Below are 25,057 nucleotides of genomic sequence, written 5' to 3' on the forward strand. Positions count from 1 at the left end.
TTATTATCACTTAACGTCACAAGGTTGACTTATGATTACTTATTGCAAGTTATCGGTAACGTGTGAATTGACAGACATGACATTGCTTTGCCATTGCCTGCTTATGGGACCGACAATATTCAGTATGTTATTTAACAATGATCGCTTTTCTATATACGGATCCGAACATATTAGTATCATTGTTAGCAGTTGGATTGGCGCGTGCTTTGTGTCCCAAAGAATAATGGGCACGGCCAAATATGGGTTAAAAGTCGAGCATGGCCAGTGGTCGCATTTGTTAGGTTGTAGCCATTATCAGTTATGTTATAACCACCTACGGATTCTCGACTGTTGCAATACGTGTATTGGTCAGCAAAAAGTTAAACAAGATGAAATTATTAACATTCTGAATGGACCGACGAGACACTTTCGCCATTTGAAACTGGTTATGTAGCAAGCAAAGTAATAGATGGATGACTTATTAGAAATAGATGATCAAACATCCATATTGACGTTGTAAGTCGCAGCGTTTAGTCTGGACATTGGACAGTTTAGCTCATGTCAGTCATATTCCTTGCCAATTTTCGCTAATGGAAGTTCGGCGTTTGATAATTTGATCAGACTGCCAGCACAAATGGTTGCAGTAGAAACAACATCAAGTGAGTCATGCTACAAATTACGGGTAGTCTGAGCCACTTTTTAGCGAATTAAACATTGAACGAGTTGTGGTTACTAAGCGTGACACCAGATTCGATACGCGTACTCATGCGTGCAAGATGTTTTTAAAAGCAAACAGTTTCATTGGACTTCAATCGTCTAATTAAGATCATATTAGTATAAACGAACAATTACGTCTGCTGCGGTTTGAAATATCAAAAGTAGTTAAGAACAAGACTGCACTTCAATGCAATCTGATGACATCGTTATTAAATCGTAACAAAGTAAACAATTATAATCTCCTGGAACTGCTCTTAAAATGGGACGCGTTTGCGTTGCAGGAAACCCCACTAATCATGATGTTTGTGAGATATAACTAGATGTCATGAAATAAGAATTGTACGGGACTGAATGCACGTGATAATAACTGAAAACTGTGAAGTTAGTGTTGATATGTAAGTATTATTGTTAATTCAGGCCTTAGAGAAATGATAGGAGAATGTAATACAGGAGGATAACTTAAGGTCATAACAAAGCCCCACGAGCTTGAAAAAGATTGATGATTGAATTTTTTTTTTTTTCATTTACTTATTACCAGGCAAAGGATTGCATTGGCACACGACTCCCCTCTTAGATATTGCAAGCTTGAATATTTATTCTACAATCAAATAACAACTTTGCTGTGATGTGACAGCATTTGAAATACTTTAAATCCAGTCAGAAGTGTTGACAGTAACAACAATGACGCTATCGACGGCAATTATTATTGTTTTTGAAGTACGTACTTAAAATGTTTTTGTTACAGCAAGTGATTTGTTCACTCACGTATGCGTAGCTTTAGAATCTTAGCGCTGAAGTAATTTAGTTCAATTGGGTGCTTAATGTTGCCTTGACTTGAACGAACGTTTATGAACTAAGTAAGGATTAACCTCTTGAATGCCGCTAATTAGAGAACAATAGAAAATTAATTGTGTCTCGCGTGGATCCACGTCTAAAACACACGATAGGTTAAATAAATACATTTGATAGAACGGCTTTACTTATAAACTGATTTGTTTGAAGATTATAGGCCTTAAAACTATCATGTTCAAATGCAAATCGTGGTCTAACAAAAAAACTGTCGTTCCCATCCAATGAAGCAGGAATCACGTTCGCATTTCGCGGTCAGTAGCAAGGCCAATAGTTTTTACTTAAACTACTATTGCCGACCAGTTTTTATGTGAAAAGCTATTATTCTCAGATGATATCGTATTGTTATAAGATTACTTCCTAAACATTTTCTTACGGAAACCAGTGACGCAGTGTCTACTTTTTCCAAACAACTTTTCATCTTGAGTAAACTTTTGCGTTGTAATGTTTGCCTTCTTTGAACGCAAGTTATCTATATGAATGTTGGTTTTATGATTTTTTCTGTAATCAGTTCGTGCTGTTCAACGCAAATAAAGATACCTATGTATGTTTAACACCTTTATTTGCCGTGTGACTGCAGAAAATATTTCTTACCAATATTAACTGCTAAAGTGTAGGTAAAATAAATCAGAGAAGAGTTTCTGCAAATTACCGAAATTCTCTGTTAAATGATTTCATTTAGACCACACCATGTGTAGGTAGTAGATAAATATATTAAAGTGATTTAAATTGTCCATCCAAAAAATTTTTTGTCCGACTATTCTAGTAGATAAAATCGCTAAAATTATGCAAACATGCGTGGGAGTATCAGAATCAAAAACATTTGAATATAACATCCAGTAACACACAAAATTGATAATAAAACAGTTGGAACTCATTTTACTTATTCTATAGGTATCATCATCAGTTACTTATTCTATGTATGAACCGAAAATGCGAACTGTATAACCAGTGCAATAGACACACCTCTTATTATTTCTTGGGTAAGTTCTGACGCAAGTAAAAACAAATGAGTTTCATTTGAGCAGCCACCAGCGGAGTAGTTATCATAACAAATGATTGACAAAGCAGTTAGCATGATTAGTAACGATTACCAGAAACAAACACCGGCCGAGAGGCGTTACACTCGTTTCTACAGAACCACTGTTCCAGTAAATTGAATATTCAGCTTTGCTTGAGCTATTTTGAATAATGTTCACTAGCTTTACCTACTAATGTTCCCACGACAATGGCAACACATTTTTTTTGAACAAGCAAATATTTAAACGAACAGACAGGTTTTGAAGCTATTTTGTCACCTACTGGAATAGGCAACACGTTTTTGCGTCAAAGAAATATGGTCTGAATTTACTTTGAAGTCGTTAACACTAGTTCATTGTATCCACACTTCCATCGCATTTGTTTAAATATCTTCGTTGCCCTACATTTTTGTAATTCAGTATCGAGTAAATGTGGAAAAGCAAACAATTTCCTCATGTCTGTAAGTGGATCAGTTGATTTAAAGAATGTAAATCAATATTTGAAGACTGCGCACGATAAGAGTTTATGCATTGGGAAGATACGGGTCGTTTTAAGCGAACCAGCTCATTTAACTTCAAATATTCACTTGTATAAAATTTCATCATTTTATCTGCATGTCTTATTGAAAGTGTTATTAAAGCGATAATAGTCATTAATGAGTATTTATGAGCTATTGATTAGTCTTACAAATAGATAAGGAAAAGGCTACGCTGAAAGACATTTCAATGAGATAATTGATTCTGATCAAGTTGTATGATTGCGCGGCGGAATACTGGAGTTTCGTGAACTATGACATCATGAGCAGGATAAATCGTACCAGCAGTGTTGTGAAGGTTAGAGGTACGTAGGTACATATATTACCTACATGTACTGTTGTTCTCTCAAAGGCCAGTCGTCCGATGTCGGTTTCCGGTGTCGACTGCTAATATCGCTTCCGATTACCTGACCTTTTAACTGTTTTTTTACGGGAATGGAATGTAACCGCATGCAATTAATCAAAGCGGTTTATTTTTATTTGTCCTTAATTGATACATGATTTAATATTGATTATTGTTGGATGGAAATCTAGACTGCAGATAATAAGTAATGGGTAGTTAAGGAAAAATCACGCATCAGTCACAGTAGAGAGATTTTTTACATGTTTATTTTCGAAAATGCTTTTAACACTTAATTTTAGCATGAGTTATTTATACGCAGGGCGTATTAATCTTGGACCTGATACGGGAGCATTCTTGACAGAAATATACTTATATTTAGCTGCCGCATGTTTATAAACCAAAAGTTCGACGTTCAGCAACAATAAATTAGCTGCCTGAAAATACTTTCATAAAAATCTGGTGCAGGTACACTTCAAAGTAAGCAGGGGAATATTTCGACACTATTAGTCATAAACAATTGCAATTCATGATAGGATTAACATAAACGAAGCTATTTCAGTACGGAATGATCGAGAACATCGCCGCAGATATGGGATGACAGCCCATAACAAATTGCTATTGAGAACAGCAGGAAACACATAATTGCAATATTTATAGGTAATACATTCGCGTAAAATATCGTAATTCTGCAGAAATACGACGAATGGGAAGTACGGTTTGGGTATTATTGGAGCATTTGCCAATAATATAATATGTTGTTTATACATGATGTGTTTTTGGGGTCCTGCTGGACAATATCGAGAATCGTTGATCAATTTTTGGAGCTAAGATCAGATCAAATAGGGGTAGAAAGGGGATCTAAGATAATCTGGTTTCTAAGGGAAGACACTGTATTGTGTCATTGGGAAATTACAACACGCTGTTTAGCATTTGTTTTTAATAACTTTGTTCGCAGGCAAACCTTGCACTCATTACTCATGGAAATGTTTCAATATTTGCTGTAATTGCGACTTCGCACTCTCAAGTTAATATTTTAAGCGAAACCGCTCCATCATTTGTTTTATTACTCCATTTACAGAACACACGTATGTTAAGTACTCAATGTCCAAAACTTGTCAGTTTTACAAATTAATTCATAATTATTATGGCCATTGAAGGTTATTAAAATTTCAACTTTCTTTGGTGTGAGTGTAGTTGAGTTGGGCGATTACTTGCGTTTCAATTACGCTTACTTTACTGCTCATACTTGGACCACAGATTAGAAAACATGTGACTGCGAACATTTCATTATTTTGGGTACGTACTTTCCTAATTAAAATTAGAAGTTCATTATCTCTGATCTTAAGAGTAACAGCAATAATTGTTGGCTCATTACCTTATGTACCTACTTTGAGGTGGATATTTTTAAAGATAAACTTTTCAATCTAGGTAATCAATCACAGCTGTCTAATTTTGGGTTAACATCCGTTATTTTGTCAATTTTGGAAATTCCTCTTACGGTTTCGATACTTTAAAGATTCCTACAAATGCTTTTTACATGTTTATAGTTTCCTTATCATAGATCGACTTTGAGATGAATGAGAAACGGTTATCTAAATAAGAAAACTAGTGCCTTATCTAGCACGTGACTCCCAAGATCGTTCGCTAAACAAACACCTCAGACGAACCTCGAAACAGATGATAGAGTTGAATTGATAGCACCTAACTGGAATGATGGCGACACATGTCATGTCCGATATGTTACTAAACGAATCTGACACTGTTATTGAAAGATTTATGTAATAGATAGACTAATATTATAAAGAGGAAAACTTTGTCTGTTTGGTTTTAATGAATAGGCTCAAAAACTACTGGACCGTTTTTTAAAATTCTTTCACCATTCGAAAGCTACATTATCCACGAGTAACATAGGCTATATTTATCCCGGTACGGGCAGTAGTTGCCACGGGACGCGGGTGAAACCGCGGGAAAACGGCTAGTGTAATACATAGACATACTGCTTATGTTATATAACACTTCTTATACGACATCGTGATTTAAGACCATAGATTTAAGAAGATACTTTTTAGATTTCTATGGTTAAGTCTGTTTTGATGCATCAATTGAAGATTTTATAGCAAAGAGTTTAAGAGCGTTCGTACCTATATAATGTTCTTTCTAAGGAAATGGCGAGTGGTCGTAAAATAGTATTAACTTCGAGTTAATGTCTTACTCGGAAGACTGTTTTCAGTCATGATGTTAGTCAGGTGTTTGCAGTCAGAATGATGGATCGGAAACAAATGAAAATTTTAGTACCTAATAGGAAAAGAATTTTGAAGGTGTCCGAATCATCAAGCAGTAATATGAAATTACTGGTTTTAGATAATCTGTTAGAAATATCAGTTAATGAAGCTGAACAATGAGATCAGCCTTCAAAAGTTTCAAAATCTCAGGCACGTGATTTATAAGCATAACTGAAATACTGCAAAAAACTAGCCAGGTGTAGTGAGTCAGGTGGATAAAAAGCAGACAGATTTGAAAGAACATACAAATGAAGTACTATAAAATGTATAGCCGGCCTGACATAGATACTAGCCAGATATTGACACAGACTAATGATAAGAAAACTCTTAAAAATAACGCTTATTGAGGCAACGAACAGCTTCACGTGATAAAATATCTCAACGAGATACTGTTGAGGGGCAATGTTAAGATAAAACTCACAAGAGGACGCCTGTTTTACTTATGAACTTGATAATGGTATAATAAATAATAATGATAGACCTCCCAATACACTAAGAATGAATCATGTAACAATTTGTAATAATTATTCAGAAGGCGACTGTAAATACTACGAGCAAATTAAAATATTAACGGAATCATTTGCATAAAACTCAAGATAAGTCACAGGACCAAAGAAATGTTTAAGCATCATAAAAACGAATAACACCAGTCAAACAATTTTACGATCAAGAATTTACACTACATACGAACTTATGCGATAAGCATCACTTAATTACAAAAGTTATCAAAACAATTTCTTCACTAATTACGAACAAACGTAAAGAAATGCGTTCGATTGAAGTCATCAACCACTAACTCGTGTAAAGGCTCGATTCGTAGTCAAGGCGGCTGCTATCGCTCGTACGTTACATTCAATGCAATTAAGTACTCAGGAATTTTTGTTAGCCGCTCAAATGCACCGCGGAAATGAACCTTATTAGTAAGGCGATTAGGTTTTGATTAGTATTGTTAATATAAATTGTGAGGTAGGACGCACCAGTGATCGTGTTTCGTATCGCAGCCTCGCACAGTAACACGTTTGGCGCGAGAGACGCGCGGTAAGCAACTGACGTTGGGTTCATATTGGCATGTTGGTGCCGCCGAACATGTGACCATGCTAACTTCGTGATGTGATCGTTAAATTGTTCCCTAACTTTGGGTATTTTAAACGTTTTAATCATGTAGCTTCGCGTCATTATTAACTCTTCCCATAGAATTTATTAAGTTTCAAGATACTTGCGCACGCGCATGGCTTCATATTAATACGTAAATCCTGTCAGTCTATATATTATACATCCCGCTAATGTAAACTCAGTATTTGTATTTTATTTTAACGCATTTTTATGACATCGGCCCTATTAAATTGGATCATAGTTTACACTGAAACGGATTATGTAAATAACAGGGGACAAATTATATCATAACATAATTCTTACACGGTCCACCGGCTAAATAGATAATTTATGACAGAATAAATTAAGTTAGGTGGAGTAAACGATAAATGTAAATATGAATTTTCTTATAATAAAATGGAATATGCATAAAATACTTACGTATGAATAAAGCGTTGGTATTCCGCGATAAATATTCACACAAGTGAAGAAGTCGTGCTTGTGTTATTGTCACATCAGCTGATGATAAGGAGGATGAGAGCTATCTCGTGATCGCGCCGTGCGGTTGGCAGCACTGCCGACTCCTGCGCAGCCTCCGCGGCCTCGCGACTCATCATTGCGTGATTCGTACTGCGGATAATAATTACTTTTGTACACTACACTTAATAATTGATCGAAGAACTTGAGTTTAATTTGATACTATTTATACTATTTTTGATTTTATGTAAGCATCTAAAAATAGAACAAGCAGAAAATATTTTGTCTTTGCCAATAAAATGCAAGAAACCATTTAAAATACCATTAAATACTCACATTTCTAGGAAGAACGCATGCAATATAATTTTTTTTTTTTTAATTTCTGCCATTGAAAGTCCCATGATATCTGCACACGCCAGGTAGGCAATCAATATTCCACTCAACCGGTGTTTATGCCAATTGCCTTTTGATTTACAACACGGAGGTAGGAGAGATGAGCGGAGATGCCTTAAGCCAGATAGGTCAGACGCCTTCTTCTTGGTCAAACTTACGGTGGGCGTGACCAAAACACTCATTTATTTGACACATCTGTCAAAGATTTTTGACTAAAAAAAAAATGGGCAGGTACCAAAAAGGCGTATGAGGGCGAAGTCGGTAACGCTCCTCGTCCTCCGAACACTGTATTTTGGCGACGCTACTTTCTTAGGAGACATTCCGTTATGACATCTCCGCTCGTCATTTGCTTCTCCTTGATTTGTAATGATTGAGGCCTTATCCATTGTAATGAGTCACTTAGGTAATTCAATCAATTGCCTTCCATTATGTAGCTATCATATTACTGAAAATTATATGTTACATGTAATGGAAGTAAAAATCTGTACATTTTCGTCTAAATTTTGTATAATTTATTGAAGATAAGTACATTCGTTAATAAATATTGTATAAGTACATAATTAAAAAATATACATCACCAACAGAATTGTAAAATTACATATTAGGTAATATTTTTTTCTAAATATCAACTATGGCCAGATGCGATTATGATTGTGTAAAACAGTATTGAAAATCGATTTGGACATCCATTGATGATTTACACAATAATTCGCAGTAGCCTTTAAAAATAACATTATCTAAATAAATTAAAAAATAACAGTGAGCAGATGATTTAGGCGAAACTGTAGATTATAACAAAACACATTTAAGTACCTATTTCTTGTCTTTGGATTAAGTCAGTAAAAAGTAAAGGAGGTTTTATGCGAACCTTACAAATATGCGTGCTCGTAGTTTTTATGCAGTTTGTGTTCATTTACCATTTTTAAGAATATAGGTACCATTTTAATTATTAATGGAAATTATGTAAATGTCAGGATATTTGTTGAAAAGTTCGCATAAACGTTTCTAATCAATTCGACGACATGTTAAGACGGAAATACAACTATAAGTTTGATTTGTAAATTCATCTAAGTACATTTATTGAATATTATTGATTAATGATATACGTGATCAAAAATTGACTATAAGTTAATTAACATATGCAGACAACTACAGTGTTGTATGAAATATGTTTAACATTTACGAGCTCAAAAAGACATATTAAGTTTCATTTTGAGCATACATAGAAGACACCGTGATTTCATATTTTATACGTACAATTAATATTATACGATTAAATTACAATATCGTCTTTGAATATTTTTTATTATTTGATTGCTACTTAATTATTTGAGATTTTTTTTATAAACACAGAAACTAACTATTGACCAATATAAGGTAGTTGACATGTCACTATAAAATTATAACTATGTAAAATCACAGTTACATTTTGCTGGTTAGCTCCGAAGCACTAACGCCGTGAAAAATCGATCATGGCATTTTCGACTTTATCGCCAGTGGATAAGTTGTTAATCTTGAAAACATTGACTACTCCGCTTTGAGTATGTGTGCTTATGAGCTCGAAGCTAACTAGCAAAACAAACTACGATTAACAAAAAACATTTATCACATAAAATTCCCTAAATTATAAACTACATCACATTTCAACCCAACTAAATAAAACACCAACATTAACACACTGAACTAAACTAAACAAGGAACAATAATTAACAACATCCGAGGTAGAAGGGGTAACGTAAACTAAAAGGTAAACTTATTTGGTGAGCGTTGTGTTTTGGCAATGTTGTGCTATCAATACAAAATATAGCCTGCAATTAATCACAAGACAAACAATTAAAATATCACGTTCTCAGACTTCATTATTCCAACCCATATAAGAACTTAAAAAACCGACAGTCGGACCTACGTTTTTCACGTCGTTACACACGTTGGCACTCTGAATATCGCATAAAACAAACAACAATGCAAAATATATGAAGATAAATAAAAATATCAATGCGGTCTTGCAAGAGACTGATATTGTCCAACTATTCATGTTTCGATTAAAAAATATGTAATAATAAATTAGGATGTACTTGTCATTAATAATTTGTGGATGTAATTACACTTGAAGACATTTTAAAGTAAACAGAATATTTTCTACGCTTTCTCAAATGAAAATCTGCACCAATACAGACAATTGTCAGATCATTTCACAATGAAATATAGGTATCGAAATCCATAATAAATAACAATAAGTAATATCAAAATAACAAATTTTCATTTTACAATTTTAATTATCATCACAATTATAATTCGTAATTTACGTATACAATACAATTACTCGGATATTTACGATCGTTCCCACGACATGAATGATGGCGAGTCACTTTAGTGATATTCTTAAGCTGGGTACTCACTTAGTAGTGTAGCATGTAACGAATCAGATACGGTATCATCCTGCAAGTGGGTACGGCTCGTCCACAGTCCTCACGAGCACACTTCGAGCTTACAGCGCTCCACGCGCGAGCGGCTCGCAGCGGGCTCGTGCCTACGTACTCACTTGATACCGTATCTGATACGTTACGTGCTACACTGCTAAGTGAGTAAACAGGTTTACAATTTTTCCTTTCATACTAATGCAGTTATTTACTCACCGCACGTCATTGTTCACCAGTCGTAAAATAAAACAATGGGAGATTATATCCTGACAGCTTATAACAACTATTAAGGCAAAAGTATAATAATATCTGAAATACAATAGTGCCTTTGCTGTGTGTATTGGATATCTTATTACTTTCAAGAATCGATGTAGGTCGTCATGCAAACGGCTATATTTTTTTGAATTCAGGATATAAAATTACATTTCTTTTCCTAAATTGACAAGAGCACATTATTAAATGAGAAACCTTGCAATGACCTGTAGGTATCTAAACATATTATCGTCACAGGGTATTACATGCATTTTTGAAATATATCTTAAATAAATTCTTTAGTCTTAATATATCTCTAAAAAATTAAAAATATTTTTTTTTCTCACGTTATGTACGAATATAAATTAATTGTTTTATCATAATTTCAAATTTCGCGCGTATTTCGCGAAAACGCGGCACACAACGGACGCCATGATTGTGTTTTGGTCATGACGTCATTACGTTAGTAAACAAACTACAGCTTTCAGTAATACATATTTTGATATGTATTGAAAATTTTAATAATGAGTAATTATGCTCCGTATCGTTGGTGTGTTGTTTCTGAATGTGAGAACACTAGTGTAAAAACACCAGACAAATTATGGATTCAAGTACCAGTGGATATAAATAAATATGAGAAACACTTGGTTAAAAGTTGTTTACTACCGTAATGACGTCATTAGCATGGCGGCGACATTTCGTAGTGTTCAAAGACAGATAAAAAAACCTAAAAACTTTAAACTGCAATAAAAAATATATTTATGTACCTTACGAAGTGAAACTAACATTTCCCGATTGCTTTTCCTCTAAACAATCATTGTAATACACTTTTAATTTTTTTCTCATCTAGACTAAAATACCCTATTACAGAGTTGATTATCGACACCGTCCTAACGCGAACTCTTTTCTCACCGATCAATATTTACAACCGGTCCAGCCATTTTTGATCAATGTAGGAATAAAAACAAATTATAAGGTGTTTACGACGCGGTATAGGGATATTTTCGGCACGATTAATCAGCGCGTATTCTTGCCTAATGTTTGTAATACAAACGCGCGGTATACATCAATAAGAGAATTTGTGGAAACCGCTCTCAGGTTGGATCTGCGTTTGTTGCCAGTAATTTATCGAATAATTCTTGAGATCATATTTCTGTACACTATATTGCATACGCTTAAATAACAGTGTTCAAAGGGAAACAACGATTGAAATAATGCCCATATTTTTAGTACTTTAGTAGCCTGTAGATATTTCTAAATATTATAAGTAGTTGTGTAGCCTCTATATGCAATCATCAGTAGATTTGTGTATCTTATAGTTTTACCTGACGTTTTGAAACTTTTGTTATTAGGTAACCAACTTTTAAACCCCTATAGAAAAAAATGTTTGAATCTTGTGAACCCGTCTCTGGTCTTGTGGATTAAGATTTGAAGCGTTTGCAACACGTTAAGGCAGAATTTTTCCTAGCCATTTTCCTGTTTATTTGAACGCCTACACTTTTCGACTGGTTGAACTAACCGTCAATGGAACCATTTTAGGCAGTTTAAGGAAAAAAATTGAAGGTTTTTGTTTCCGACGCATGAATGAGAGGCACCTATTATAAATCCAGGAATTGGAAACGTACGCTGAACATGATGCAACTTAAGTACTAAAATGTGTTAGGACGTGCTATTCCAAAGTTTCTTGTTAGTATAGTGTAGAAAAAACGATTTGTTTTTTTTTTATTTCACGACTGATAAAACAATGACCATCTCAACCCTTCTAAAAGTCAAATATTCTAACCTTGCATCACACACTAGTATCGATTAAAATATGAGAGCAATTCGTATACCTATATTCTTAGAGAACATTCAGTAAGTACATATTACATGGCACAGTTATATGAAGAATAAGGGAATTATATTCACCGTAATAGGCAAGCGCGTGTCAAAAATAGCAGCAGGTATATTAAGTGCAAAAAAGTAATTCAATAAGTTCGATAATAAACCTGTTGTATCTCACAATTTATTCTACGGCATGGATATTTAGACCGACGCCAAACATCTTATCACCGCAACATACCAAGGCATCGTTGGCAGTCGTTACGGGTAGTCAAAAGCCAGAAAGTCTGACAACCAGTCTTAACAAGGGGCATTGGGTAGCCCAGGTAACTGGGTTGCCCAGGTAACTGGGTAGAGGATAAAAAACTGGTAATCAGCTGCATCTGGTTAGACTGGAAGCCAACCTCAACAAAGTTTGGTAAGGCTAAACTGGTGATAATATATGACCCCAACTTTTTCAGCAAATCGACACGCACTTGACCTATTTTTTTTAAATTAAATGTATGATTTGTAAATTCTACTAAAGGACAGATAGTACAAAAGTTTATGTTTATATTAAACAGCTGTAAAATTGCCAGCAGTTTATAGACACCGAATTTATGATATTTTACTGGTTGGAAATACTGTTATACCCATAATTTATCCATTTTAAGCTGAAACAAAGAAAAAAATATTATCAACCTATTTTGTTTTTCTTTTTTTAATGTTTCCACAGGAAAAAAAAATATGTTGTTAACTCAGATAAGCGGCATGTTGTTCACCAAATACCAATATATTGGACTACTTAGTTGTATAAATCTGTTTTTGAACGCTGTAAAATATTTGCCGCCATAATTACCTATAACGTCACGGTTTTTAAACCATGTGACAAATGCAATGGTAAATGATTTAATTGGCGCATTTGCTTACACAGCTTACTAAAGTTATGCGTTCAGCGTTTTTATCAAATTGCGCGAAATTATATATTTTATGACCGCTATCGATTGAATCGTTTTGATCATCATCTTCAAGTTTTTTATAGGTGTAATGTAGTTTTCATATTTATTTATTTAAAATTTCTGTACCCAACCTTCCGAAATATAGTCCTGTACTTAAAAAAATATAAAAGTATAAAAGTAGTCATGTCTATCCCATAAATCTTGTGTAATAAATATTTCAGGACAATGTTATTAAATTATAAGTAAAAAATTAATTAAAAGCTACTTACTAGAAATACTGGGTACTCTCATGGACCACAGCAGAGTATGGCTGCATTTAACAGTCACCTTTTGTGATCCATCAAAAGTGTTTGAAGTGCTTACTATTCCACCGAAGCGCAGAGGTTGGTTGTCTGTGAAAATAATGATTATTATGAAAAATAATAATATTTGCTAAATAACAATGATATACAGGTATACGAAGTAATTAAAGATAATCTACAGTTATTGTATATTAAGTGCCACAAAAGGCCATAGAATTCTGTAATAAAAAATGCAATAACAATGGTGCTACGCATGCATGATCAGTTGATTAATAATATCGCCTGAAACAATTAAGCCCTAGCAGTTTACGATTACTTATGAACAGATAAAGTTTTCGCAAAACACGGATGCGATTCGCAAGCAAATTCCGAGCATAAGAACACTTATGTCGCCATGCAAATTACAATAAGTCCTACATAAAAACTCACCAAGATTCCATTTAAGTCCAGTAGAAGTGACACGCTGGCAGGTTTCACCGACTGGCACGAGCGAACACCATGCCCTCTTATGCTGCCTAGACTCCTCAGGAATATAGATCACGTGGTCTCCAGGGTGCAGCAGCCAAGAGATGCAGTCATCAGACATGAGGAACACGTTCGTGTTGGGACCGACCAGGAATTTGTCTCTTACGAGGAAAAGAGTCTGAATGTTGCCCAGAATTTGGTCCAGTCGGCCTGAAGTTTGAGCTATGGCAATGACGTGGGTCAACTGAAAATAAATAAGGATATGTATATTAATCTTTAGACTTCTTTTGTTGAAGAAACTTGGTTGAAAATAAATTGAACACTGAAATTTTCTTTACTTGGTTACATGATTCTTGGGTCTTAATATTTTATTTTCCTACAGTCCTACACAGCTTTGTGTTACAAATGAAGATTCTTCTTTTATTTAACAGAACATCTAGAAAGGTGTAGTGTTATTATCAGTAAAGAATTACTGATAATAACATTTGCTTAAATCTCAATAAACAAATATTTTTTTACTATAGCAGCACTAAAAAGTAAGCAGTGTTGCCATAAAAATAGAAGGACACATAGTTTACCTGCACTCCCACCATGTTGCTATGAATGTTGAGTTCCAGCAGAGCCTTTGTGAAGTCAGTGTAGTTCTGATCTGGTGTGTGAATGATCTGAAAATATATAAGAAACAACAACAATTACAACACTGAAACATTCTTATAAAATTTATCAAGTCACATGAAATTCTATTAAAAAGCTAGATAGCTTTCTTAAATCCAGCAGTTTAGAAAGCTGTTTTAGTGGAAATGATAAAATAATATTTTCCAAGACTAACTGAATATTTTATAACCATAAATTAGTAATAAAAAATGGAATTTCACCTTACAACCTTTCTGTTTGTATTTCTCTAATATTTCATCAGTGATAGAGTCAAAGTCTCCTGTAATGAGGTCCGGATCCTGGATGGTACTCTTTGTTTCATCTGAGAAGTTGCTCAGGAACTTGTCCCACTGCTTAGTGCCACCGTCGACAGTCATCCTAACGGAAGCTGAAAAATTATAATACAGTCATTGCATCAGTTGTAGTTAAACCAATATATTCTGATAAAAATAATATTGACTGAAAACTTTGGATACAGGCATCATGCGGTGAAGCCTTGATATTGTTTAAGTAGTTATAATCAACAGCTATTCACTACTGAAAACATAGGTAGCTCTCATTCTTTACCCACAAGTTTATACTATAAAATGTAAATAGTCTTGGCAATAATATACCTTTATTCCACAACCTCTTTATAAATCCAGGGTTCTGGGTTATTGGCCGATTCAAAATAAGAACTCCATACTCAATATTTCCCAATACTTTGTTCATTATTAGTTGGTCAACATCCCATTTCCAGCACTTGACGGCACGAGTCTTGCCCATACAACCGCCGGGCAGCATACACTGCGAAGTAATGTTTTTGCCCTAGAATAATAATGCTTTGATGTCAAAATGAACTTTTAATTTCAGGATTATGTAGATGGGAGGGTGAAACTCCAACATGCAGTCCACGAGGCATCAGACCGCTCTACATTTGGGAAGTTTGTTGTTGCGATACTCAGTAGGAAGGAAAGATCAAAAAACAATAAGAGGATTGGCGGGTAGTCTCCATGCGAACCACTCGCACTCAGCTCATCAGGTTAAACGTGAAGACAACTCTGACATAGTTTGGAAAACTTAGTCGATGATCATATAGTTGTTTATAATAAAATTACATATCTTTTATTTCTGTGTCAGTTCTTGAAAATTGAGATAATTTAACCATTGAGTCATATTGTTATTTGATATTAGTTAAAAAAAAATCAAAAATAATTAATCCCCTATAAATAACAATAGTCCTTGAATTTCTGTATGACTTTTGTATAATGCTGGTTTTAAATAGTAACACAAAGACAAATTTAGAACATTAGTGTTCACATATAGACCAATTGAGTCAATAGAAATAGTCGACGCGATATTTAAATCATATTAAATTCGATGTCCATTTAAGAATATTAGTTTGTACTTGAACTTGTTGATTGTGTTATCATTTTATCAGTGTTAATGATTTTCGACGGCTAATCCCGCTTGCAATAAGCACATGGCTATTGCTTCTACAAAAAAGTTCTTACCAGTAATTATGAAAGATATTTATTGTTATACATTTAGAAGATTAAAGTGCAAATTGGAGATTTTTCAAAATAAATCATTGAGTGATACATACCGCTTCACCGACACCACCGTTAGTAGCCATGACGACGAGATGCTCCGGGTATTTGTTGATGCAAGCACTTAACTGAGGCAATGATTTGATATCCTGTTTTTGGAATTTTAAGTGAAATATCGAAAAAATCTCTTCCGCGATCGCACTATTCGATTTATTGATTTTGAATTTTCGTAGTGTTGCCAGTTAAATTTCAATTTGAAGTGCATCTATCTGCTGTCATTGGCATGGCGCACTGTGGGATGGATTTCGGGTTTCATAGACATCCGATTAGTATCCTCGAAAGTGATGACTTTTATGCCTGAATATCTTTCGGAAGACCACATACATACTTTAAAATTGTATCATTATAGTATAGACTCATAAACGGCTCATTGAGAAATTTTTATTCAAAAATTTGTATGAAGCTGAACGAACAAAAAGGCATATCTCCGGTCTCGCACAATTGGCCCTAATTATTTTTCAGGGAGTCAATCTTTGAATTATTTGAAATTTTTTGATATATTGCATTATAAGGTCAGAGGTGCGAAACATTTTTTTTTAAATTTTTAAACTTTTTTTTTGTAAGTATCAAAAGTTTTAGTTTAGGCCAGCTCGGCGTCTATATCTAGTGCAATAAAAATAGGAATATGAATAGGGCCATGACAATATATGATAAATATACATTTAAGTGACATTTATTGAACTTTTCTTTAAATTATTCGATAAGTATTTTTGTATTTAAAATTTATTTTTATATCAGTATGTATGACATGTATGAGTATATTAATATAATATGTGTATATGACTATGACACAAATTTCACAATATGACTTTTAGGCTAGTTATTTAATAAGCTTTACCTAATTATATCGAGAAATAATTCTAACATTAATCATTAACGACCTAAATCTATACTGTGAAATTTGCAAATAATTAACTAATTACATAATATCTTTAATCAGTAATATTAGTGTCTCAAAGAAAGTATTTGTTAATAACGTTTTAACCAGTAAACCCTAATGACCCCATTGTTATTTCAATATCATTTATTGATTACGTTGAGGGTAGTTAGAAAATTACTTGCAATTAGAGCGGATATTTATGTGCTATCCCAATTCTTATCCCCTCAGTATGCATTGACGATTGCAATTGAATACATTCAACTGAACAAAATGGAGAATATTGCGATCGTTACTAACTTAGATTTATTCGTGATATTAAAAAGTGCGAATAAAATAACAGACTACCAATTTTTGTTCGAAACAGTGTTATCACGACTGGACTGCAATTTATCTGAAGAAGATCGTGTGACATTTCGGGAATTTTGCCGAAAATTTGCTAGAGCTGTCAACAAACGTTGGCAATCAGTAAGTCGGAAAGCGGACATATTCCTAAAGAAACATGAAAGTTGGCTGCAAACGAATATTGACTGGCCTAGCTGCATACTAAGCCAAGTGCAAGGTACATCAATAGCTTCGGTTTATGAAGCAGAGCCATCTGCATCAATAGCTTCGGTTTATGAAGCAGAGCCATCTACATCAACATCTTCTGTTGGAACCATGACCAAAAGGAAGCATCCTCGGAAAGCTTTTGACGATTTGGGAACGAAGCAAAAGAAAAGAAGAAGTGGCGACTTGGATGGTGAATGTAGTGAAATGGTTTTTGCAGCTGTATCAAAATTAAAAGCGGATGGAAAGGAAAACATGGCTTCTGTTATTGAACACATGCTGAAAAATCCAGAGTCAATTGGTAAATTTCAAGACGTCATGGTGAAACAACCATTCACCAAGAAAATATTTACACCTCAGAAGGCTCTTGGTTTATTGCTATCTCTGAAGCTGTCAAAATGGCAATACATGACATTGAGAGAGACAGCTATACGAGAAGGCATTCGCAATTTATACCCTTCGTATTACCAAGTGCAAAAAGAGAAGAAAGAGTGTTACCCACCAGAGAACTCTATCACAGTTACTGATTCTTCGGCTAAAATTACTCTGCAAAGTCTACTTGACATTACAGCCAAAAGAGTATTAAAATCTTTACCTGATAACATACAAGGAAAAGAAATGATTCTGGTATCGAAATGGGGTTGTGACGGTGCATCGAGCCAAAGTAGATATAAGCAAAAGTTGGATTCTGCAGACGATGATTCCAGCATTTTTATGACATCCTTAGTGCCTTTAAAAATAATGTGTGAAGACAAAATAGTTTGGGAAAACCAAAAACCTTGTTCACCAGCTTTTTGTCGTCCTGTGCAGTTTCAATTTATAAAAGAAAGTGAGGCTGTGGTGAAGGCCGAAGTAACGGAAATGGTAAAGCAAATTTCAGATCTTCGACCAACCGAATATAAAACTAACAAAGTAACCCATGACCTCATGATGACAATGGTTGATGCCAAGATTTGCACTTATCTTTCAGAGGCTAAGTCCAATGCTGCATGCTACATTTGTTTAGCGAAACCGACCGAGATGAACAACTTGGAACTTGTAGAAAAAAGAGTGACATCACCGGAAATGTTGAAGTTTGGACTATCTTCGCTGCATGCACGCATAAATGTGATGGGATGCCTTTTAAATATATCATACAGACTTGATATCAAAAAATCGTCTGTAAGAGGAAAAGAAGAACAAAATGTAAGAGATGCGAAAAAGAAGATAGTTCAAGATCGTTTTAAAAATGAACTCGGCTTACTGATTGATGTAGTGAAGCAGACGACCAATGACGGTAACACAGCGAGAAAATTCTTCGAAGATTCAGTGAAAACTGCCGATATAACAGGACTCGATGCGGAACTGATTCACAGGTTTGCTGTTATTTTGCAAGCGATAACTTCCGGTGAGGATGTGGATACCATAAAATTCAAAGATTACGCATACAAAACTGCTGAAAGGTACGTGTCCTTGTATAGTTGGTACTACATGTCTGCAACCGTGCACAAACTGCTACTTCATGGAGCTGACATCATTACTTGTAATGCGATCGTACCAATTGGAAACCTCTCTGAAGAGGCTTCGGAAGCCCGCAACAAGGATTTCCGAAGATTCAGGGAACACAACTCCCGTAAGAAAAGTAGAGTGAGTTCCAATGAAGACATTTTAAATTTTCTTCTTCTTTCTTCGGATCCACTTATTTCATCGATAAGACCCACTTTTGATGCGAAGAAAAAGAAAACTTTCTTTACTGAAACCCTTGATTTACTTAAGCTTCAACAACCTGAGTTTGAATTCACAGACATTTCTCATTTAGACTCTGACTCTGAAATGGACTCTGACTCTGATTCGGACTCTGAATGATCGTGATGATTTGGAGTGTGATTGTTATTATGACATTAATTTTAGTTTCATGAATAGGTACTTGTCTTTTTATTTTTTTTAAGATTTAAGATTTTTTATTTTATTAATTTATGTTTTTTAAGATTTAAGATTGCCATTTCATAATATTGTTTCCAAATTAATTATGACTTATCTTTGATTATGTTATTTTTATATATCGTGTTTATTATTTTAAATAATCGAATATTTATTGATTGAGGAATAGTTTACAAATGGTTATGTTATGTATGTATGTTAAATCAAGTTAAATAATTGTCACTTAAATATATATTTATCATATATTGTCATGGCTCTATTCATATTCCTATTTTTATTGCACTAGATATAGACGCCAAGCTGGCCTAAACTAAAACTTTTGATACTTACAAAAAAAAGTTTAAAAATTAAAAAAAAAAATGTTTCGCACCTCTGGCCTTATAATGCAACATATCAAAAAATTTCAAATAATTCAAAGATTAACTCCCTGAAAAATAATTAGGGCCAATTGTGCGAGACCGGAGATATGCCTTTTTATTCGTTCAGCTTCATACAAATTTTTGAATAAAAATTTCTCAATGAGCCGTTTATGAGTCTATACTATAATGATACAATTTTAAAGTATGTATGTGGTCTTCCGAAAGATATTCAGGCATAAAAGTCATCACTTTCGAGGTTACTAATCGGATGTCTATGAAACCCGAAATCCATCCCACAGTGTGGCGAACGAAACTAACTGAGAAACCTTGAAGCTTGAAGAATGGAATTTGACGAACTAACTAACACACAATGCCTCAAACCACGACTTCAATAAAAAAAAATGGTGCTTAGAAGTCAGCGGTAATTTATTTGACAAAGACTGTGTGACCCCCTAATGATCGTGATCTCATTTTTGTAATAAGCCACATGAGCCCCCCAAGATAAAAACCAATTATGAATGAACTACAGCTTTTACACTCTCGCGAAGTGGCGAGGCGAGCTGCGAGGCGAGGCGCGAGGCGAGAGTGTAAACGCTTCCTCGTGCCTCGCCTCGCAGCTCGCCTCGCCACTCGCGGCGCTCGCCTCGGAGGCGGTTTTTTGGGCACGAGTCAAAGGGATGCGAGCGTTGCCGGCCAAACGCAAACCGAACGCACGAGAGTGTAAACAGGCACTCGCTACCTCGCGAGCTGCGAGACGAGGTACGAGGCGAGGCGCGAGTGTAATTAATTGGGTATTGTATTATAAAGCTGAGGACCCTTAGTTTGCAAGTAATAAAGGCCTTGGATAATAATGCTAAGCTTAGATCTCATACGCTGCAAAATCTATCCAAGCGCAATTTTTTGCCTAGTGCTAGTAGATTATTAAGAATGGATTGTAAATCCATATTTCATGAAGCTGCATGCACATGTGCAATAAAATTAAAAAAGTTGCATTATTTTTAAAGCTAACAAGACCAACAAAATTGTTATGTGTCATTTCATTACTGTCAAAAACCGAAGTTTGATTGACGAAACGTCAAAATTGTTGTGAAATTTTTATCCTGTTCAAAGGTTTGGTTTTAGTTTTGAATAAACTACATACTTATTCAAGATGAACAGAATATTCGGAAGAGGAAAGCCTAAGGAACCTGGCCCTAGCATCAATGACTGTATCAGTAGTGTAAGTGTACTCTACACTCATTTGCAAACTAGTTGTTACTTTTGATGATTCATATCTCCATGATGTCTCAAATGATTGTAAATTCCAGGTGGATAGCAGGGCAGATAATATTGAGCAGAAAGTCCAGAAGCTGGAGAATGAACTTAGGAAATACAAGGACCAGATGAACAAGATGAGAGAGGGGCCAGCAAAGAATTCAGTCAAACAAAAAGCTATGAGGGTATTAAAGCAGAAGAAAATGTAAGAGAACATTTGTTTCTTCTTTTGTTGTTTTTGTCGTTATTCATAGTCACCAAAACAAAGCTATTCAGCCTATCAATCTAATTATAGATTCTGCTCATAGTGTCAATGTTTCCTTGTTAAAAAAGTGGGTGATTACAATGGCAGTAAGAACTTCCTGTCTATTTAGCAATGTTTCCTGACATTATTTACTATTTTAGCATTCATTCCAAAACAACTGTTTTGTTGTTTTGGCCAGTAAATGATAATGTAATATGTACCTACAGTATGATGGAAATTGTTTATAGGTCTGAGTTCTCAAGAATGTTGATAACTATTTGTTTTCTGAAGTTCTTTCAAGTATTAGTGATATCTTATTAGGAAAATGACCAATCCATCTTGGGAAATTTAAAATCACATTTGGTTTATTTTCATCTCTAAATTTTACCGAAATTGCATTACACTATTAATTGTCTTGAATTGATGGAAGAAAAAAATAAACAAACACCCAATGTTGATAGAATCTCAAAACAAATAATTAAAATAAATGCCTGAAATAACATACACTACACCAACAGTTGAAGAAAACTTAAGTAGCACATACATAATCATACTATGCACAATACACATCTGTGTTGGTTGTACTTAGGGCTGCCATCCGTCCGGGTTTCCCCGGATTTGTCCTCGTTTGGAGGCCGTCCGGGCGCCGTCAGGGCAGGGTTTCAAGAAGTGTCCGGGGAAAACCCAGACACTTTTCATGTAGGGAAGCACCTCATTGAATTTAAGTATACGTTAATAGTAAATGGATTACAAATAAGGTATTATTTTGTTTAAATGTCCGGGTTTCTTTAATGTTTGTCCGGGTTTGGCGAATTCGAGATGGCAGCCCTAGTTGTACTACAACACGATACCTCCATACTTTTCTGCACTCTACATTAATAACAATTACTGCAGGTATGAACAGCAGCTTGAGAACCTCAGAGCGCAGTCCTTCAACATGGAACAAGCCAACTATGCTACGCAGACACTCAAGGACACGCACGCCACTGTGGCAGCCATGAAGGATGGAGTCACACAAATGAAGAAGGAGTTTAAGAAGATCAATATTGATACCATTGAGGTTAGTTTACTACTTATAAGAACTTTCATTGTCACTAAGACTGTTTTTGTTGTTCCTTCTTGCTTTGAATTAACAGTTTTTGGTTTTATCCATTTTTATCTGTACTAATATTATAAAGTCTTCAAAACTACTGAACATATGCCCTAGGTAAAATTGGTATTTTTTTTCTGATGAAATATGTATGATTTTAGTATGGGAAGTAATTCGCATACCCAGAAAAAAAATGAATATATGGGCAAATATTATACAACAGAATAATATAAAATAACTAGCTTCCGCCCGCGGTTTCACCCGCGTCCTGTAGCCGGATTGTGACAAAAACTACCTATCCTATGTCTTTTGTTCCGGGTATAAGCTACCTCCCTTCTAATTTTCAGCTTACTTAGTCCAACCAATCACGCGTGATGTCGTTACCAAAGGATACAGGGATATTTTTTTATTCAAATGGGTATCTCTCTCTAAAATGGGTAATCTCATGCCTAGCAAAATATGTTGAACTAATACTGATGACACTTTTAAACCATTCCAGGATGTTAACGATGAGCTTGCAGACATGTTGGAGCAGGCTGATGAGGTGCAGGAAGCTCTGGGCCGCCAGTACGGCATGCCGGAGATTGATGACGATGAACTGGCTGCCGAATTGGATGCTCTCGGTAAGTTTATTGAAGTTTGTAACAAAATTTCTAGGAGAAACTTGTCTATTTTGAAATAAGCTATTCAAAAGAGAGATGTCAAAGTGATAAGGTTTTTTGTTGTTTCTCTCTTTTAATTATTAACTTTTACTACAAAGATATTTTTTCAAGCAGCAAATTCACAAGGTCACATATACTCACTAAAAACTTAATTTTGGATTTGGTACAGGCAGCGTAAATGTTATAATCGCGTTATCATGTTAAAATATTCGGTATATTTTTTATATTTCGTTGGCACATACATGTTTATAAATATATTGAGTTTATCTCATGTGTGCAATATTTTAAATGAAAATCTTGGGCAATAGGTAATTCGCAACCACACAGCAATAGACACGTAGGTATTATGTAGTGTAACAAGATCACATTACTTTAGGTGACCAGAATATATTATCTTTCGCCAAGTTATTTTCGATTTCAACCTAACTGCCTTAGGAACAACAAGAGACATGTGCCTTCCAGTGGGACATAAAGTCTGATAACGAAAAGGTGTTACAGTAAAAGAAAAATATATAAAGAAGTGCATTTACGCTTCGTTTGTCCAGCGGTACTTAGGAAAAGCGGTATTTTAATATTTTTTTAATATTAAGTATTAGTACTTTTTATTACGTTTAGTACGTTTTTTTTATTATCATTACAGGTGATGAAATAGCCCTTGACGACGACGCTTCCTACCTGGATGACGTAGTAAAGGCTCCCGCTGCTCCCGACAAGGAGCCAGGAGCCGACAGCATTCGTAACAAGGACGGCGTTCCCGTCGACGAGTTCGGCTTGCCCCAAGTACCCAGCGCGGCACAAACTTCACGTTGATATGACGTCACACGGCACAGGTAATATAGTCTATAGATAGCTTTCGTTCTATTCGCTTTTTGAAATGGACTGTCGTGATAGTGTATGGAACCTCTTTTGTTTTTATTATTACTATTTTGTTTCAACATTGAAGTAGTTTTGTATTGTTGTGTAGGTCTGTTAGATTTGTTTATCTATGACAGGTCATGTGACATATTGTTATTCTCTTTCTAGCGCTTAGTAAATGGGGTAGCGCTGTCTCACTTTGAAATGCTCAGTTAAATACCATAGACACTAGTCACTGTAGTTCTGGCAACTTTTTTTTCGTACATATAAAATCTGTACATATATCTCCTTATATGTACAGATTGAACACATATGCAATCAATGTTGCGCCATATAACGCAAAATTTCGCTATGTTAAGTCTAACAGACTTACTTTTATTTTATTCATGGTCATAAAATCATTGATTGTTTCCGTACTGCATCTGACATAATAATATAATTTTAATTGTATGTTGTATAATACTAAACGCGTAGAGCATTCTGAGTTCACTTTGTAACCAATTTTATATTTTTAATAATGATATTCAGCACTAATTTGTTTTAAAATTTAATTTAATGAATACCTCACATCACCTTAGCAGCATTCGAATTTATAGCTTTTTCTTGTTGCTGTATTAGAATAGAATATATAAAAAAAACGTTAAGATTTATGCATATTATTAAAATTAATAAAGTATATATACCTAATACGTATTTGCAAACTGAAATGTTAAAAATGCATTTTCAATTTTCAATACCACCGTTTTTGCGGAATGCTGAATATAAAATATGGATGCCATTTTACGTCAAACAAAGTGAATCCAAATTAATAATATTCTAATACTGTTTTGTGATTGAAATTCTACTCTTAGTTGCTGTACCAATATGTAAATGTAATCTAGTTCTTATATTTTTTTATTTACTTAAGTTAAATATATTATTATCTTTGTAATGGTTGGTTTTATTTATTAAATTATCTATTTTATATTCATACACCATATTTACACGATTAAGTACAGAGCATACAGATCCGGAGATCATTATTACCTCTATGTATGGCATACATATAGGGTCCATAATATGTACCTAGCTTTAAGCCCCTTGTAACATCTTTTTAACTTTATGGTATGCAAATAAATA

General features: G+C 34.6%; 3 protein-coding genes across 6 annotated transcripts in view; 1 reads left to right on the forward strand and 2 right to left on the reverse strand.

Moving 5' to 3' along the window:
* LOC110383995 (V-type proton ATPase 116 kDa subunit a 1) overlaps nt 1-7,415 on the reverse strand; it is a 20,505-nt gene extending 13,090 nt beyond the window's left edge. Inside the window, exon 1 of one of the 2 annotated variants that reach the window (XM_064037335.1) lies at nt 7,259-7,415. The gene's annotated coding sequence lies outside the window, so the exon portion shown is untranslated. Of the gene's footprint in view, nt 1-6,702; nt 6,861-7,258 lie in introns of those variants that run through there. The other variant, XM_064037334.1, reaches the window with a different exon arrangement.
* Nucleotides 7,416-12,674: 5,259 nt separating this feature from the next.
* LOC110384009 (thiamin pyrophosphokinase 1) lies at nt 12,675-16,325 on the reverse strand. Of its 3 annotated transcripts, XM_021345021.3 has the most exons (7): nt 16,125-16,324; nt 15,154-15,346; nt 14,761-14,927; nt 14,464-14,550; nt 13,850-14,129; nt 13,388-13,510; nt 12,675-12,833 (listed from the first exon to the last, which is right to left on the reverse strand). In XM_021345021.3, the coding sequence occupies exons 1-7, from the start codon at nt 16,152-16,154 to the stop codon at nt 12,829-12,831; spliced, it is 885 nt and encodes a 294-aa protein (XP_021200696.1). In that variant the 5' UTR covers nt 16,155-16,324; the 3' UTR covers nt 12,675-12,828. The 3 variants fall into 3 exon arrangements, with proteins under 3 accessions (XP_021200696.1, XP_049694576.1, XP_049694574.1); XM_049838619.2 differs by lacking the exon at nt 12,675-12,833 and having other exon boundaries at nt 13,380-13,510; nt 15,154-15,325; nt 16,125-16,325; XM_049838617.2 differs by lacking the exon at nt 12,675-12,833 and having other exon boundaries at nt 13,380-13,510.
* A 4,546-nt stretch (nt 16,326-20,871) lies between these two features.
* Nucleotides 20,872-24,869, forward strand: LOC110384017 (charged multivesicular body protein 5). Its single transcript, XM_064037181.1, has 5 exons — nt 20,872-21,052; nt 21,141-21,292; nt 22,226-22,391; nt 22,921-23,044; nt 23,724-24,869. The coding sequence occupies exons 1-5, from the start codon at nt 20,984-20,986 to the stop codon at nt 23,891-23,893; spliced, it is 681 nt and encodes a 226-aa protein (XP_063893251.1). The 5' UTR covers nt 20,872-20,983; the 3' UTR covers nt 23,894-24,869.
* Nucleotides 24,870-25,057: the final 188 nt, after the last annotated feature.

Source organism: Helicoverpa armigera, chromosome 12 (genome assembly GCF_030705265.1).
Source record: "Helicoverpa armigera isolate CAAS_96S chromosome 12, ASM3070526v1, whole genome shotgun sequence".
Lineage (NCBI taxonomy): Eukaryota > Metazoa > Arthropoda > Insecta > Lepidoptera > Noctuidae > Helicoverpa > Helicoverpa armigera.

What these genes read in the sequence shown, in the direction of transcription:
- LOC110384017 (XM_064037181.1), top strand. Translation starts at nt 20,984, where the DNA reads ATGAACAGAATATTCGGAAGAGGAAAGCCTAAGGAACCTGGCCCTAGC. An exon ending in GTATTAAAGCAGAAGAAAAT is followed by an intron (nt 21,293 to 22,225) that starts GTAAGAGAACAT and finishes CAATTACTGCAG; the next exon opens with GTATGAACAGCAGCTTGAGA. An exon ending in TCAATATTGATACCATTGAG is followed by an intron (nt 22,392 to 22,920) that starts GTTAGTTTACTA and finishes AAACCATTCCAG; the next exon opens with GATGTTAACGATGAGCTTGC.
- LOC110384009 (XM_049838617.2), bottom strand. Translation starts at nt 16,154, where the DNA reads ATGGCTACTAACGGTGGTGTCGGTGAAGCG. An exon ending in AAAGAGGTTGTGGAATAAAG is followed by an intron (nt 14,928 to 15,153) that starts GTATATTATTGC and finishes ATAATTTTTCAG; the next exon opens with CTTCCGTTAGGATGACTGTC. An exon ending in TGGACTTAAATGGAATCTTG is followed by an intron (nt 13,511 to 13,849) that starts GTGAGTTTTTAT and finishes TTATTTTCACAG; the next exon opens with ACAACCAACCTCTGCGCTTC.